We start from the raw sequence: 15,678 nt of genomic DNA, 5'->3' as shown, positions 1-15,678 counted from the left end.
AGGAAAAACAACAACATTCAAATTTCTGTTGTAGATCCCCTTTTCTGTGATGTAGGCATGATGTTCGTGGGTGGTGGTCTTGGGCTACACCCCTGCTGTGATGTAGGTATGAGGTATGAAGGGGTGGTCTTGAGCTCCAGGGCAGTACAAGGGGAAATACACGAAGGTGCATGAAAGCCCCACTATCGGTTGACCCACCGGGATGACCCCTCCTCCTGCTTCTTGCAGAGCCTTTTCCCTGCCAGCTGCTCCTCCCGTTCCTGGCCAAGGAAGGGGGCAGCTCAGAGCCCAGCCAGGACAGCTCCCCACCCCCCAAAAAATTAAGCCTCTCTTCTGGCTGCGCGCGATGCCCGGGGCTCCTCCGGGACTCCTGCTTTCCAGAGGGACGGGGCGAGGGGTGAGCTTGCTCCGCTCGGCTTTGCAAGGGTTAAAAGGAGTGGAGCCGGATTACTAAAGGGGGGAAGGAAGAAAGGCAGGTTTTCCAGAGCGGAGTCCCTCGCTGCCAGGGGAGGAATGTGCATATTTTGTCTTCCTCCTGTGCAAGCGCTGCCTCTGCAGCGTCTCCTGGGATCTGGTGAGTCTCCGCTCTCTTTCCCCTTCGGGTACATTGGGGAGAAGGGGGGGTCCCAGGGCTGCAGGGGGAGGGTGCCTGTTCAGATGCACGGAGCCCCCCCATAAAAAAATCGGGGTTTCTCCCCCTTCCTGAAAAACGAAAGCCAGGGAGGGGGCGAGTTTGCAAGAAGTCTGCAGCTCTGTTCTTACTTTGCATCCCAACTCTGTTTGCCACGGAGTGTGTGTGTGTGTGTGTGTGTGTGTGTGTGTGTGTGTGTGTGTGTAGTTCTTTGGATCAGGAAAAAAGGCGTGCAAATTAATCTCACATTTATGCCTGAATGTATCCTTTCGACTTGACAGGTCAGGGAAGATACCTAGCTTTATAAATTCGTAGGAAAATCCATACTTTAACCGACTCTCCTCATTCCCACGCCATTTTAACCCTTAAAGAAAGGTGAATCTGGGCTCCACCTCCCTCCATGAACCAAGAAGAGGGAAGTCACGTAGGCAGCAGGAACAGGGCATCCCGCCATAATCCCCCACGCGTGAGAGCTCATTCAAGGCCCCCCACCCAGGGAGTGACCAGGGGGGCAACACGAGACATCCAGAGGCAGTTTAGCAAGTTGGGTGTTCTGAAAGCCCATCTCCAGACAAGCCCTGAGGGCAAGGAGATGGAAAGCATTTCATTGTTCTTTTGGTGGTGGGGACTGTTGTAAACAAAATCTGCACTTCTTCCCTTATGGGGTATCCAAGAGCCCATATAGAGTCCTTACATAGGTTCCCTATTGGTAGGAGAAAATAACAGAGGCCAGCCAGAGAATATTGAGAAGCAAAGCAGCTAGGAAACCTGATCTTGATGAAAGCTGTTGCAACAGGGGGCTCCTCTCACACGGAGGACCCAGAACCAAGGTGTGCCTGCCCTTATATAGACATTTTAAATTCCCTGCCCTGGAGTCCAAGACCACGCCTTCATACATCATACATACACCACCACCCACAAACATCATGCCTACATCACAGAAAAGGCGGTCTACAACAGAAATTTGAATGTTGTTGTTTTTCCTGTCTATCAGGTTATCTGATAATGCCTTATCTGACTGCCTTTCCTGGTAATCTGGCCATTTCTTTGAAATGGTGATATCCCAATTCCTGAGACAATGGGAAGGTTCCCTCACCCCCTCCCTCCTGCAGAGAAAACATTTGGTCAGTTTGGGAGTCAAAATGGTTTCAGGGCGGTCTTTCTGTGCTGCTCCAGACATGCGGTCCACATATCTATGTATGCGCTTGGTTGGTACAGTTATGAACATTTATTACATATATAAGACCTTAAATTTTTTTATTATAGTACTTAAGAGGTGTTGGGAAAGGTGTCTGATAAAGTGACCTAATGTTGAACTTGTGTAACCCTTGTATAAAGGTAAAGGTACCCCCAACCGTTAGGTCCAGTCGTGGACGACTCTGGGGTTGCATGCTCATCTCGCTCTATAGGCTGAGGGAGCCGGTGTTTGTCCGCAGACAGCTTCCGGGTCATGTGGCCAGCATGACTGAGACACTTCTGGCGAACCAGAGCAGCACACCAAAACATCCTTTACCTTCCCGCCAGAGCGGTACCTATTAATCTACTTGCACTTTGGTGTGCTTTTGATCTGCTAGATGGGCAGGAGCTGGGACAGAGTGATGGGAGCTCACCCCATTACGAGATTCGAACCCCCGACCTTCCAATCGGCAAGCCCTAGGCTCTGTGGTTTAGACCACAGCGCCACCCACGTCCTTGTGTACCCCATCCCATTTGTGACATGCTAGTGATGTAGTGATGATATATCAATGGTGCCTCTCAAAGTGTACTCTGGGGGAAAGAGGGAAGGTTTAGAGGTCAATGTCACCCCATGCTTGGGGTTCTTGCTCCTGTGGGGACCTGTTGCGCAACAATAAAGATCATGGTCTACTGGCTGCTGTTTTGCTCCAAATTACTTGGCTGGAACTTCCTTCCTTTACTGACCACATGGACCCGTGGGGGGCTTGCACCCCGACGAGCTGGGCTGTTGAGTAGTCTTTCACCCCACAATATTTTCCCCTTAATAGCAGCAAATAAATAAGGACTGTTGGAAGATGGAGGTGTTAATGGAGAAATCTGAGGGCTCCCTTGGACAAAAAACAAGGGCACCAGCCAGGAATACCAGAGCAAAACAGCAGCCAGTAGGTTTGGTCTTTATTGAAGACTGTAGTCACAGGACTCCCACCTGCCACCAGGTGAAACAAGATGGAACCCCCAAACAAAAGAGAACCCAAACTTTTACTAGATGCTAATCCGCCATGCTACACCCCTAAGACTACATCACTCATACATCATGGTTACATCATGAAAGGCGAGGTCTGGTGGCAGTAATCTCAGCATCCTGGACCCTGCCCCATGGTTCCCCTTGCCCTCCACCAAACACCCATCAAGTGGAACAAAAAACGATATTTACATTTCCCTGTTTCCCAGCCAAGTGAATCACACTCTTTTGTCTTCATCTGGGTTTGTTATTTCTGGAATGGCTACCTGTCTGGCACTCAGGTATCAGGATGCCAGGAATTATCCCTCAGGCAGAGGGGCTGCTGGGGAGCTGAGCTCACACGTCTAGATGAATTTCTGAAGTTTTCCCAGTGAGACAGTACATAGATAACATTTATCAGTGAATTCTTACATTTGGTATCGTGCAGCAGAGGCCCTTTGAATAAATAGGAAGAAACTGTGATGAAATGTTTTGTGGGGAGAAATCAAAAAAAGTCACAAAAGTGATTGTGCTGATTTTGGTAGTGGGCTGCATGTGCATGATATCTGCTGGAGGGGCAACAACCCCCCAACCTATACATAAATTCCTGCAACAGAGGGCAGAAAAAAGAAAGCACTTTTTCATATGGTGCAGAACCTATGGAACTCCCTCCCACAAGAGGCAGGGATGGCCGCCAAGCTAAAGGGCTTGAAAAGCAGGAGGAGCTCTTTAAAGCTTTCTAGGACCGCTTAGCCAGGATGGCTCTTCTCTGTCCTCCTCAGTTGGAGATAGGGATGCTTCTGAATTGCAATTGCTGGAAATTACACTTGGTACAAACACTTCACTTGTCATTCACAGTTCATTGACTGAAAACGCTGAAAGGCAGGAGCAACTAGGCTGATCCATCTGCCAGAAATTCCATTTCTGTTTCCTGCACATTTTGCATAGTAACTTCCAGGAGGACAAGATGCTGGCTGCTTTTCCATCTTCTTCTCTGTCTTCTTTCTGTAAAGAAAAGACAGAGTTTGGGCTGCAGTGTAGTCTGTCCCTAATTCCAAGCAAATCTCACCATCCTTGGTCAGGGACCCTCTTTTTTCTCCTGACCGTGTATAAATTTCATATGTATTTGCTTTGCAGGATTTACCTCTACTTAGGACAGATGGAACTGGGCAGAAGACCAAGGGCTTACTTCTGATCTCTTGGAGACTTCCTGAGAGCCCAAATGGATGAGCAAGATTCATCTGGCCCAGAAGGAGGAAGAGGCCATGCCAAACAAACTGGGAGCAGTGGGGGGTTCTGGGAAAACTCTGTGCAGAAGATCCTGGGTGAGGAGGACACCCTCCACTCTGATATGAAGAGCCAGCAGTTCAGGCAGTTCTGCTACCAGGAGACTGAAGGACCCCGAGAGGTTTGTGGTCGATTCTGCCACCTTGACCATCAGTGGCTGAAGCCAGAAAGGCACACAAAAGCTGAGATGCTGGACCTGGTGATCTTGGAGCAGTTTCTAGCTGTCCTTCCACCAGAGATGGAGATCTGGGTGAGGGAATGTGGAGCGGAGACCAGTTCCCAGGCGGTGGCCCTGGCTGAAGGATTCCTCCTGAGTCAGGCAGAGGAGAGAAAGCAGGCAGAGCAGCAGGTGAGAGAGACTTTCCTCTAGGTCAGGGGTCTGCAACCTTTAAGACAAAAAGAGCCACTTGGACCCGTTTCCGAAGAAAAAACAACAACTGGGAGCCGCAAAACCATTGCGACATTTAAAACAAATATAACACTGCATACATTGTTTCTTAGCCCAATGTTATCCTCGTCATTATAAAAATAACTTTTTTGACACTTTTTAATTATTTTTTGTTTGACCCCTCAGAATTACTCCTCCTCATAGAAATAAACGTTATATTAACAAGTTACCTTTTTTTGAGTGTGTGTTCTTCACTCCCCTTCAAAACAGTAGCTGCAAATTGCAAAGCAATAGCAGCAAATCAGCCAGCGGCAGCCTGTTGGGGCGGCAGCCTGTTGCCCGAAGCACAGGGAGCCCTCCGGAGGGCTCCCCGTGCTTCGGGCGAGTGTCTGCAAGCCTTGCGCGCCCGGCAGGAGCTCCCGTCGGGCGCGCGAGGCTTGGGGCGGCAGCCTGCCGCCCGAAGCACAGGGAGCCCTCCGGAGGGCTCCCCGTGCTTCGGGCGAGTGTCTGCAAGCCTTGCGCGCCCGGCAGGAGCTCCCGTCGGGCGCGCGAGGCTTGGGGCGGCAGCCTGTTGCCCGAAGCACAGGGAGCCCTCCGGAGGGCTCCCCGTGCTTCGGGCGAGTGTCTGCAAGCCTTGCGCGCCCAGCAGGAGCTCCCGTCGGGCGCGCGAGGCTTGGGGCGGCAGCCTGCCGCCCGAAGCACGCGGAGCCCTCCGGAGGGCTCCCCGTGCTTCGGGCGAGTGTCTGCAAGCCTTGCGCGCCCGGCAGGAGCTCCCGTCGGGCGCGCGAGGCTTGGGGCGGCAGCCTGCCGCCCGAAGCACGCGGAGCCCTCCGGAGGGCTCCCCGTGCTTCGGGCGAGTGTCTGCAAGCCTTGCGCACCTGGCAGGAGCTCCCGTCCGGCGCGCGAGGCTTGGGGCGGCAGCCTGCCGCCCGAAGCACAGGGAGCCCTCCGGAGGGCTCCCCGTGCTTCGGGCGAGTGTCTGCAAGCCTTGCGCGCCCGGCAGGAGCTCCCGTCGGGCGCGCGAGGCTTGGGGCGGCAGCCTGTTGCCCGAAGCACAGGGAGCCCTCCGGAGGGCTCCCCGTGCTTCGGGCGAGTGTCTGCAAGCCTTGCGCGCCCGGCAGGAGCTCCCGTCGGGCACGCGAGGCTTGGGGCGGCAGCCTGCCGCCCGAAGCACGCGGAGCCCTCCGGAGGGCTCCCCGTGCTTCGGGCGAGTGTCTGCAAGCCTTGCGCACCTGGCAGGAGCTCCCGTCCGGCGCGCGAGGGTTGGGGCGGCAGCCTGCCGCCCGAAGCACAGGGAGCCCTCCGGAGGGCTCCCCGTGCTTCGGGCGAGTGTCTGCAAGCCTTGCGCGCCCGGCAGGAGCTCCCGTCGGGCGCGCGAGGCTTGGGGCGGCAGCCTGTTGCCCGAAGCACAGGGAGCCCTCCGGAGGGCTCCCCGTGCTTCGGGCGAGTGTCTGCAAGCCTTGCGCGCCCGGCAGGAGCTCCCGTCGGGCGCGCGAGGCTTGGGGCGGCAGCCTGCCGCCCGAAGCACGCGGAGCCCTCCGGAGGGCTCCCCGTGCTTTGGGCGAGTGTCTGCAAGCCTTGCGCACCTGGCAGGAGCTCCCGTCCGGCGCGCGAGGCTTGGGGCGGCAGCCTGCCGCCCGAAGCACAGGGAGCCCTCCGGAGGGCTCCCCGTGCTTCGGGCGAGTGTCTGCAAGCCTTGCGCGCCCGGCAGGAGCTCCCGTCGGGCGCGCGAGGCTTGGGGCGGCAGCCTGCCGCCCGAAGCACAGGGAGCCCTCCGGAGGGCTCCCCGTGCTTCGGGCGAGTGTCTGCAAGCCTTGCGTGCCCGGCAGGAGCTCCCGTCGGGCGCGCGAGGCTTGGGGCGGCAGCCTGCCGCCCGAAGCACAGGGAGCCCTCCGGAGGGCTCCCCGTGCTTCGGGCGAGTGTCTGCAAGCCTTGCGCGCCTGGCAGGAGCTCCCGTCCGGCGCGCGAGGCTTGGGGCGGCAGCCTGTTGCCCGAAGCACAGGGAGCCCTCCGGAGGGCTCCCCGTGCTTCGGGCGAGTGTCTGCAAGCCTTGCGCGCCCGGCAGGAGCTCCCGTCGGGCGCGCGAGGCTTGGGGCGGCAGCCTGCCGCCCGAAGCACAGGGAGCCCTCCGGAGGGCTCCCCGTGCTTCGGGCGAGTGTCTGCAAGCCTTGCGCGCCCGGCAGGAGCTCCCGTCGGGCGCGCGAGGCTTGGCGCGGGAACAAAGGAAAATGCGCGTCCTCCCCTCGCCTCCACCCCGGAGCCGCGGCAAAGGCGTTAAAGAGCCGCATGCGGCTCCGGAGCCGCAGGTTGCCGACCCCTGCTCTAGGTAATCCCATTTTTTGGGGGGGGGGGGAAACAGCCTAGGAATGATCTCTTATACCATAAAGTATTTGCCGCTGTCAATCCTTTCTCAATCCTTCTTCCCGTTCTCTGTTTTGAATCCTTGTTGCTCTTTCAGGGAAAGGATCTGTTTGCAGAAAGAAGCCAAGATTCCTCTGAGGCAGAGAAGACTCCGTTGGACACCAGAGAGAGGCCACTGGGTAAGGAGGAAGGAGTTTTTTCTCTGTTTGGTCACATTCTGTTCATTTTGGAACTATTCTGTAGGTTCTTTTAATCATTTGGGGCCAAGAGCCCAAAGGAGGGGAGATGTATTTTTGCACAACTAACATATGAAATGACTACAAACATTAACATTCATTCAACAGGTGAGGCTTTTAGAAAGGCTCTTCTGTATTCAGTGCTGCTTAAACCTCTGAGAAGCAGGCGCTAAGACTTCCCACTGACATTTTGTCTTGCAGCTGACAGAAGGACGATGGCAAGACCTCCTCATCCATCTTTTCCTGGTGGAGGGGAAGCAGTGGCTGTGGAAAGAATTCAGGTAGGAGGAAGGAGCATTGTGGGGAAGGAGACTGAGGGACGGGGCAGCCAGGTGCCTCTGGGCCAGGATGAATCCCTCTCCTCATCTTGGTTTCTGTCACGCCTGTCCTTAACAAAGGCCTGAAATGCAATTCCAGAAGGTTAACAAACAAGCTTCTCACCTTAACTGGCCTTATGAATATTGCTGGTATTATTTATCCGTAATTGTAGTTTTAGTTATTGATTTGCCATATAATATTAAAATAGGCTTCTAACCATAAAAATAATAGTGGCCAGGATTCACCAAATGAGCCCCATCAGTTGCACTTTCTCCCTCCTTCCCCTCCTGTGACCCCCTGCACCCCCTTGAAGTTGGTCTTAGGGCATTGGGGAGGTTTCCCCCTCCAGAACATCAGACGGGGAGAGGAAAGGGGATCCTTCCATCTGGGAAACAGGAACACTTGCGCAGACTGATTCGAGGAATGCCATGTGGAGCTCCACCCATTTACACAAAGATTAATACCCATGATTAAAAGACACAATGAAAGACACATCTATAATTAAAATGTACAACGAAACAATCCCATTAAAGGAACACAGCAATTAACAGGCAGAAAACAACAAAGCAATGTGTAGTAGATAATGTTTTCTAAGAAGAAGACTTTCCCCTTTTTATTTTAGGGTCTAGTGTGCTTTGAAGATGTAGCTGTTCATTTCACAGATGAGGAGTGGGCGTTGCTGGATCCTGACCAGAGAGCTCTGCATAAGGAAGTCATGGGGGAGAATCGTGGGATCACGGACGCTCTCGGTAAGGCTCCCTGTTGGATCATATTATCTGCTTAGAAATATATTTTGATAGGTTTGACAGTGCTGCTTACAGCATCTGATATTTTAACACCCCACAGCTCACCTTGATTGGAGGGCTATCTACTGTTTTGTCAGTGAATATTCTTTCTCCAATTTTGACTTTCTAAACTACGATCAGGTTGCACTGAACTGCTCAGGACTTTTAAAATCATGAAGTAGCAAATATAACGTAAACAAAAGAACGGCAGCCGCTCACCTCATTAATCCAAATGCCAAAAGAATAGTCTCTTTGAAGTCCAAAGCTTGGTGTCCAGCAATTGTATAGTTTGGCAGATTGGTTTTTTTTAAATCTCCTTCCATCCAGAACACGTCAGTTTTTAGTCTGAATCTTATTAATTTTTAGAAAACAGGTATCTCCCGCTCATGGGAGTGGCTCCGGAGAGTGCCCAGTTTCATGCCAGGCTCCAGTGTCCCAGCCCCCACATCTTGGTGCAGATGGCTGATAATGGAAATCTGTGGGTGAGATAGCCCCCCCAACCCTGGAGGGGTCGGCAGGACTAATTACCCTCATATTATCCCTGAATTTCTGGCACGACCGGTGGTCCAATCTCATGAGAGGCAGCCATTTCCCTCAGCAAAAAAACAGTATGATGGTTGTTCCAATATTTAAGACCTGCATTTCCTCTTGAAGCTCTAATCAGTTTCTCTCTTTGTTGCAGGTGGCGATGAATTGGAAAATAATAATAAGGGAGAGCATGACAAAATCCACATGGAGGAGAAGCCATTTAAATATCGGGGACATGGGAATTTCAGTCAGAGCTCCCACTCCACTCCCCATCTAATAAATCTCTTGGGGAAGAAGCTCTATCAGTATTCAGAATGTGAAAAGAACTTCTGTCAAAAATCCAACCTCTCTTCCAATGAAATAAATCACAGCATGGAGAAATCATATCAATGCTTGGAATGTGGAAAGAGCTTTAGTCAGAAGGCCAATCTCACTTCCCATCAAAGAATTCATACAGGGGAGAAACCATATCTGTGCACGGAATGTGGAAAGAGCTTCGCCTGGAAGAAAAGTCTCACTTCCCATGAAATAATACATACGGGGAAGAAACTATATCCGTGCTTTGAATGTGGAAAGAGCTTCAGTCATAGCATCACCCTCACAGTCCACCAAAGAATCCATACTGGTGAGAAACCATATGAGTGCTTGGAGTGTGGAAAGAGCTTCCGCCAAAGGGCTGCTCTGGCTTCCCATCAAATAACTCACAGTAGGGAGAAGCCATATCAGTGCATGGAATGCGGAAAGAGTTTCGGTCGGAAGGATAGTCTCACTTCCCATCAAATAATTCACACAGGGAAGAAGCCATATCAGTGCTTAGTGTGTGGAAAGAGCTTCAGTCGAAAGAATGTTCTCAGCTGTCATGAAAGAATTCACACAGGGGAGAAACCATATCAGTGCTTGGAATGTGGAAAGTGCTTCCCTCAGAGCGCCAGTCTCCTGTACCATCAAAGAATCCATACAGGGGAGAAACAATATCAGTGCACAAAATGTGAGAAGAACTTCATTAATATGGCCTCTCTCACTTCCCATCAGATAACTCACAGTGGGGAGAAATTATACCTGTGCATAGAATGTGGAAAGAGCTTTCGTTGGAAGAAAAGTCTCATGTCCCATCAAAGAATTCATAAAGGGGAGAAACCATATCTGTGTGTTGAATGTGGAAAGAGCTTCAGTCAGAGGACCAGTCTCATAATCCATCAAAGAATTCATACAGGGGAGAAACCTTTTCAATGCCTGGAATGTGGAAAAAGCTTTAGCCGGAAGGATAGCCTTACTTCCCATCAAAGAATTCACACTGGGGATAAACCATTTATATGCTTGGAATGTGGAAACAGCTTCAATTCCAAGAGGAGTCTCACTTCCCATAAAAGAATCCATGCGGTGGAGAAACCATAGCAGTGCTTGGAATGTGAAAAGAGCTTCAGACATAGCTCCAATCTCACTCTATATGAAATATCTCATGACGGGGGGGGGGGGGATCACAGAGTCATATAATTGTATCAGAGCAGGGGCTCTGCAGGTCATCTAGTCCATCCCTCCACAAGGCAGCAATCTTCACCCTCTGCTTAAAACCCACCAAGAGAGAGAAACCACCACCTTCTGAGGCAGCCGGTTCCACTTTGAAATAGCTTTTACCTGCAGAAGATTCTTCCTGATGTTTAGTCTGCATCTCTTTTCTTCTTATTATTACTAGTTTAATTTATATACTGCCCTATACCCGGGGGTCTCAGGGCAGTTCTCAGAGTAAAATCAAGGTATAAAACCACAAAATACATAATAAGAATAAAAACCACCACCCAATAGCCCCCCCCCAAAAAATAGGCAAATACACTTAAATCTAGGGTGCAATTACGCTGGAGCACAATAATATAAATTGAAAATAAAATGCTTACAACTTGCAACTTAAATTCTTGCAACTTGCATCCATTGGTGCGGGTCCTCTCCCCCAGAGTAGGAGAAAACAGGTTTGCTTCATCTGCTATGCGATGAAACCTGCCAGAATGGATGGCAATGTTGAATATAATTTCTCTCAGGACAGGTGCCAAATCAGGAAATTGCTGATGATTGATGAAAGCCCTTACGAGGGATTCATTAAAGTGGAATTGTTGTGGAATAGCAAAGATATTGGGTCCAGAAGACTAATTTGACACCGGGAATAAAATAAAGCCGAAGCAATAAAATTCATGTTTCTTTATTAATACTTCCTACTGTGTATAAAACATAGACGATCATGCTTAAAGCAAGGGAGAATACTTCCCCAAGGTTCTTGAAAGGTTGATCTCAGATTAGTGAGATAAAGGAAGCCTTGAAAGGAGAGTTATTAGTTTTCCTCTCAGTCATTCTGTGTTTTATATTGCTATGTTGTGGTATTCAGTTCTTGTAAAAGTGTGTTGTTTTGTACCTAAGGCCTATTGGTAGATTGATAACTTTGATAAGCTGTGGTCATAATCCTTGAAAAGGTTATGATCACGGGGGGGGGGGGATGATGTAAGAATTAGTGACCCCAGGTGTATATTTTTATTGTTTTAATAATATTTCAGTGTTTCACTTGAATTGCATTTAACCTTTTATAATGTATTAGGCTTGTTTTTGTGTGTTCTGTGCATTTGTGAATCTCCCCCCTTTTACGCTACATTCCGTCTCTCCTTATCTGACCCAGAAAGTGGCACAAATGACAGGATGTTTTCCTATGTTAGTCATGAATTACCACCAGGGAATAAATCCTTGGAAGCTTCCTGATAGATGGAGAAATGTCAATAAAGGCTGATCATAGGCTTGGTTGCCAGGGCAACGAGGGACATCCAGTACCAGAAATGGTCAAATGGCCTGGGCACATCAGGGCCACTCCAAGGTGAAGATACCAGGATGGAGCCATGCGTGTTTTCTGTCCAATGACCTGTGACCTTTCTTGACGCAGGTAAAGGAGATGTTTTATGTTTAAGATTGCTTTATTTTATTTTTATTAAAGATTTTATTGATTTACAAAAGTGTTTGCAATGTCTCTCTCTCATATTTTTCCACCCATGTAACATTTTTACAAATCAGTTTCATTTGTTGAGACATTAGGAAGAATGGGGGTAAGAGGAGGAGGGGAGAAAGGTGAGTAGGGGTGGGGTGGGGTGGGGTGGTGATGTTTCTATTTTACTTGCTATATGTGGGGTTTGGTGTCAGCGTTGCTTGTGCAGGTTCTTTGCTGTTCACTTATGTTCCTTTGGTGGTGAGAGAGGTTGGGGTTGGCCTAGGGTGTGGTTGTTTGTTTGTGGTTGGCTATGGTGATCTTTGTTTTCATGTGTGAGTGGGGTGGGTGGGTGTTTCGGATCAGGTTAGCCATATTGATTTGTATGCTGTTGGTGGATTTTTGTCATTGTCTTGTTGGGCTGTGTGTGTGATAAAGGGGAGGCGTTGTCTTCTATTTGTCTCCATGTCAGTTTCAGTTTATTGGCAATTTTTTCTAGTAAGGCTGTTTCCCATACTATTTGGTACCTTGGTCCATGCTTACTCCTGACAGGTCTCTCCAGTGTCTGGTTATGGTGCTTCTGACTGCTGAGAGTAGGTGGGTTATGAGTTCTTTGTGGTGTAAATGGGCATTGTTGTCTTGGAAGATGTTTAGTAGGGCCAATTCTGGAGTGATTTCTAATACTTGTTTGGTTATTTTACTTATTTCTTGTATGGTTGTCCAGAATAGTTGGATTTTGGGGCACTCCCACCACATGTGCAGGTATGTGCCTGTGGAGGTGCATCCTCTCCTTTCATTCTGAAGTGCCTTGGGGCAGACCTTCTCAACTGGCACATTGAGTTGAGTGAGCACTGTCCTATTGCAATAGCTATAATAAACGCTGGGTCTCTAAATCCAGATGGTGGAGGTGAAAAATAGTTTCCTTCGTTCTATGGTTTATTCAAGAGGTGGCTGCTCTTCACTTGGGTAACAAACAAGGTGGTGTAGAAGTGAATTCTTACCACACAGTGGTAAGCCATTTTTAGATGGCTATTCTATCTCCTCTCTCTCTCCTCTTTTCCAAGCTAAAGATATCCCTCAACCATTCGTCATAGGACTTGGTTTCCATATGCTTGCCCTCCTCTGTACATGTTCCTGTTTGTTGGTTTTTTATTCTTGTTCTGTAGACTAGTCTGATTTTTATTGTATTTTGTGTAAAAAAAAATCAATAACAATACCTTTAAAAAAACACACACACGTAGCCAGTATATGTGTGGCTAATCGGAAGTCGCTGATTCTGACATTATGCTGGTCTACGGCTGTAATAAAGTGTTGTTGTTGATTCTGGCATCCCTTCCTCTTTTGGCTGTTTCCTTGATTTCATTCTCCAAATCAGTATCTCTCTGGGCATTTTGGTCAGGGGAATGATAGCTTGTTCCAAGTCCTACATTTTGAACAGACAGCAGAGAGGAATGTGTGTCTTGGTTAATTGATGATTAATTTACAGTCTGGTTTTTAAAAGCTGAACTAGTTCTAACTGGTTTTAAACTGAAGAACGAAACTTAGAGCTGAATCCATAGCTTATTTGCCATTCTTCCTTCCCCTACCAAAAAACTGAAGCTTGCAGTGAGAGACCTTGTTGATTCTAAGATGGCTCTCCTGTGAACTTAGTCTCTGCCACATGAAACCATAGGTCAACGGGTTTCTCTTTTATGATACCTGCCTCTCTAAAATTGGGATCTCATCTAAGCTTCTGGCTCCTCAAGATATTCCTGCTGGGGCAGAGCTGAAAACTTAAGTTTCTAAAGCGTTATGGCCCCTAGGATGGAGTTCTGAGGCTTTTTTAAAAACTGGATTTAGCTCCTCGCACACAGTGCTTTCACTTTGTTAGAATTTCAGTGGAAGCAACAAACAAATGGGGATACTTAGCCCTACAGTCACAGAGCTGCTCAACTCAGTTTTTCCTCTGATTCTGTGTCACTGGCATTGAGATTGGCTGTGCCCTGAGAACATTTGTGCATGCTTGCTTTATATCTGCAGCTGCAGGAAGGCGGATTGTGCCCTTCATTGATCATTTGAGCATCTGCAAGCCAAAGCCTATTACAGTATAAAGTGGGGGAGAATACAACTCTTTCCCAAAACCTTTTCTCCCAGGACCTTTTGTTCTCCAAGAGAAGAATTTCAAAAAGAGATTGCAGCGTGAAACTGCTGGATTGCAGCTGATGAATTCTGTCACCTTTGGCTGGAATGGGGGTAATAGATTCTTATGTGTTATTCTGATGTACATGTGTTATTTATTTTTATTTATTAGCTAATTATATTGACATCCCCCCCTTTTTTCCAAGGAGCTCAAGGCGCCATACATGATCTTCTCCCAGCAACACAGGGAAGCAGGTCAGGCTAAGAGACAGTGACAGAGTGGGGATTCGAACCTTGGTCTCCCAGGTCCTAGTCCATCCAACACTCTCCACCAGCCTTTCTCAACCTGGGGTCTCCTCAATGTGGAACAACGACTCCCATCATCCCTGACCAACTTAGGGATGATGGGACCTTAGGGATGATGGGACTTGGACCCAAGGTGGAGAAAGGCTGCTCTACACATTACACCAGAGTGGCTCTCTTACACATGGTGACCCACACCAGACAAGCCCCTTCTCTCTCTGGGGGAATGTGCAAGTGGGACTCCTGCTTCTCTCAGAGATTTCTCACCAAGGTCCTATGGCCCACTGGAGACACTTTCGTTGGGTTTAGCATCCTCTTGCACTGATGCTACCATGTTTTTTACGATAACAAGGACATGGGATCATAGAGGGCTCCTTTATCTCTGGGGGCTCTGTGTCTCCATGGACTGCAGACATTCTCCAAGGGCATTCTCATTTCAAAGGACATTCCCAGCCCTATCTGGAGATGAAGGGGGTTGAAGCCATAGCTCTATATGCCACTCTTCACAAACCCAGGGTTTGTGTTTCCTTGGAATGAGGGACGGAAGAGACTGTGGTGTCATTAGGATATATGGTTTATTTACACATATCTACAACCTGACCCTGCGATGGAGATCACAGCATCAACACCCCAAGAAGTTCTTGCTTGCCCCATAGTCACAGCCTTGTATTCAAACAAATCCAGCATTTCTCTGTCCAGCCCAATGCCTTGCTTCCAGCTTCCCCTACCTTTAACCCCACCCACCCTAACAACCTAACCGAAACCTAACCCTAAATCCCTAACCATAAGCCGGAACCTGAAAATTAACCCCTAACTGTAACCCAACCCTCAAGCTCTAATCCTAAACTTGACACCGAACCCTGTACAATTATCCCCTGACCCTAAAGCTAACGACCTTCTAACCCCACACCCTACCCTGAACCTTAATCCCTAACCCCTGGTTGCAACCCCTCTAACCAAAACCCCAACACAAACCCCTAACCACAAGCACTAATGGTGACTTTAACCCAGGGGTAGTCAACCTTTTTATACCTACCGCCCACTAATGCATCTTTCTTGATGGTAAAATTTCCTTGCCGCCCCCCAGTGCTCGATGGAAGGAGGATTCAGCTTGTGCCGTAGAACCCCCTGCCGCCCACCCAGAATCCTGAATCGCCCACTAGTGGGCGGTAGGGACCAGGTTGACAACCCCTGCTTTAACCCCTAATGTAACACTAACTGCAACTGCAACCTCTACCCCTCAACCACCTAATCCTACGCCCCTAACCCTAATCCCTGACTCCTCGTAAAATTCTATCACAGTTCTTCTTGTCTGTCTTCCTGTGTTCATCAAAATCAGGGGTCAGCAAACTTTTTCAGCAGGGGGCCGGTCCACTGTGCCTCAGACCTTGTCAGGGGTTGGACTATATTTTGAAGGGGGGGGGGGGAGGAACGAATTCCTATGTCCCACAAATAACCCAGAGATGCATTTTAAATAAAAGCACATATTCTTCTCATCTAAAAATTCACTGATTCCCAGAACGTCCACAGACGTTCACTTTAGAATCACTTTAGAAGGTGATTGGGCCGGATCCAGCCACCAGGCCTTAGT

General features: G+C 49.2%; 2 protein-coding genes across 21 annotated transcripts in view; one reads left to right on the top strand and one right to left on the bottom strand.

Moving 5' to 3' along the window:
* Positions 1-15,678, bottom strand: part of LOC310827690 (uncharacterized protein) — a 119,633-nt gene that overhangs the window by 23,479 nt on the left and 80,476 nt on the right. The window lies entirely within an intron of this gene.
* LOC310827734 (uncharacterized protein) lies at positions 124-15,510 on the top strand. Its single transcript, XM_083704118.1, has 6 exons — positions 124-574; positions 3,945-4,443; positions 6,941-7,022; positions 7,281-7,360; positions 8,020-8,146; positions 8,865-15,510. The coding sequence occupies exons 2-6, from the start codon at positions 4,030-4,032 to the stop codon at positions 10,103-10,105; spliced, it is 1,944 nt and encodes a 647-aa protein (XP_083560244.1). The 5' UTR covers positions 124-574; positions 3,945-4,029; the 3' UTR covers positions 10,106-15,510.

The sequence above is a fragment of the Podarcis gaigeae genome, assembly GCF_964106915.1.
Source record: "Podarcis gaigeae genome assembly, chromosome: 12".
NCBI lineage: Eukaryota > Metazoa > Chordata > Lepidosauria > Squamata > Lacertidae > Podarcis > Podarcis gaigeae.
Note: the sequence above shows the minus strand (reverse complement) of the source record. Positions and strands in the feature narration are given on the sequence as shown.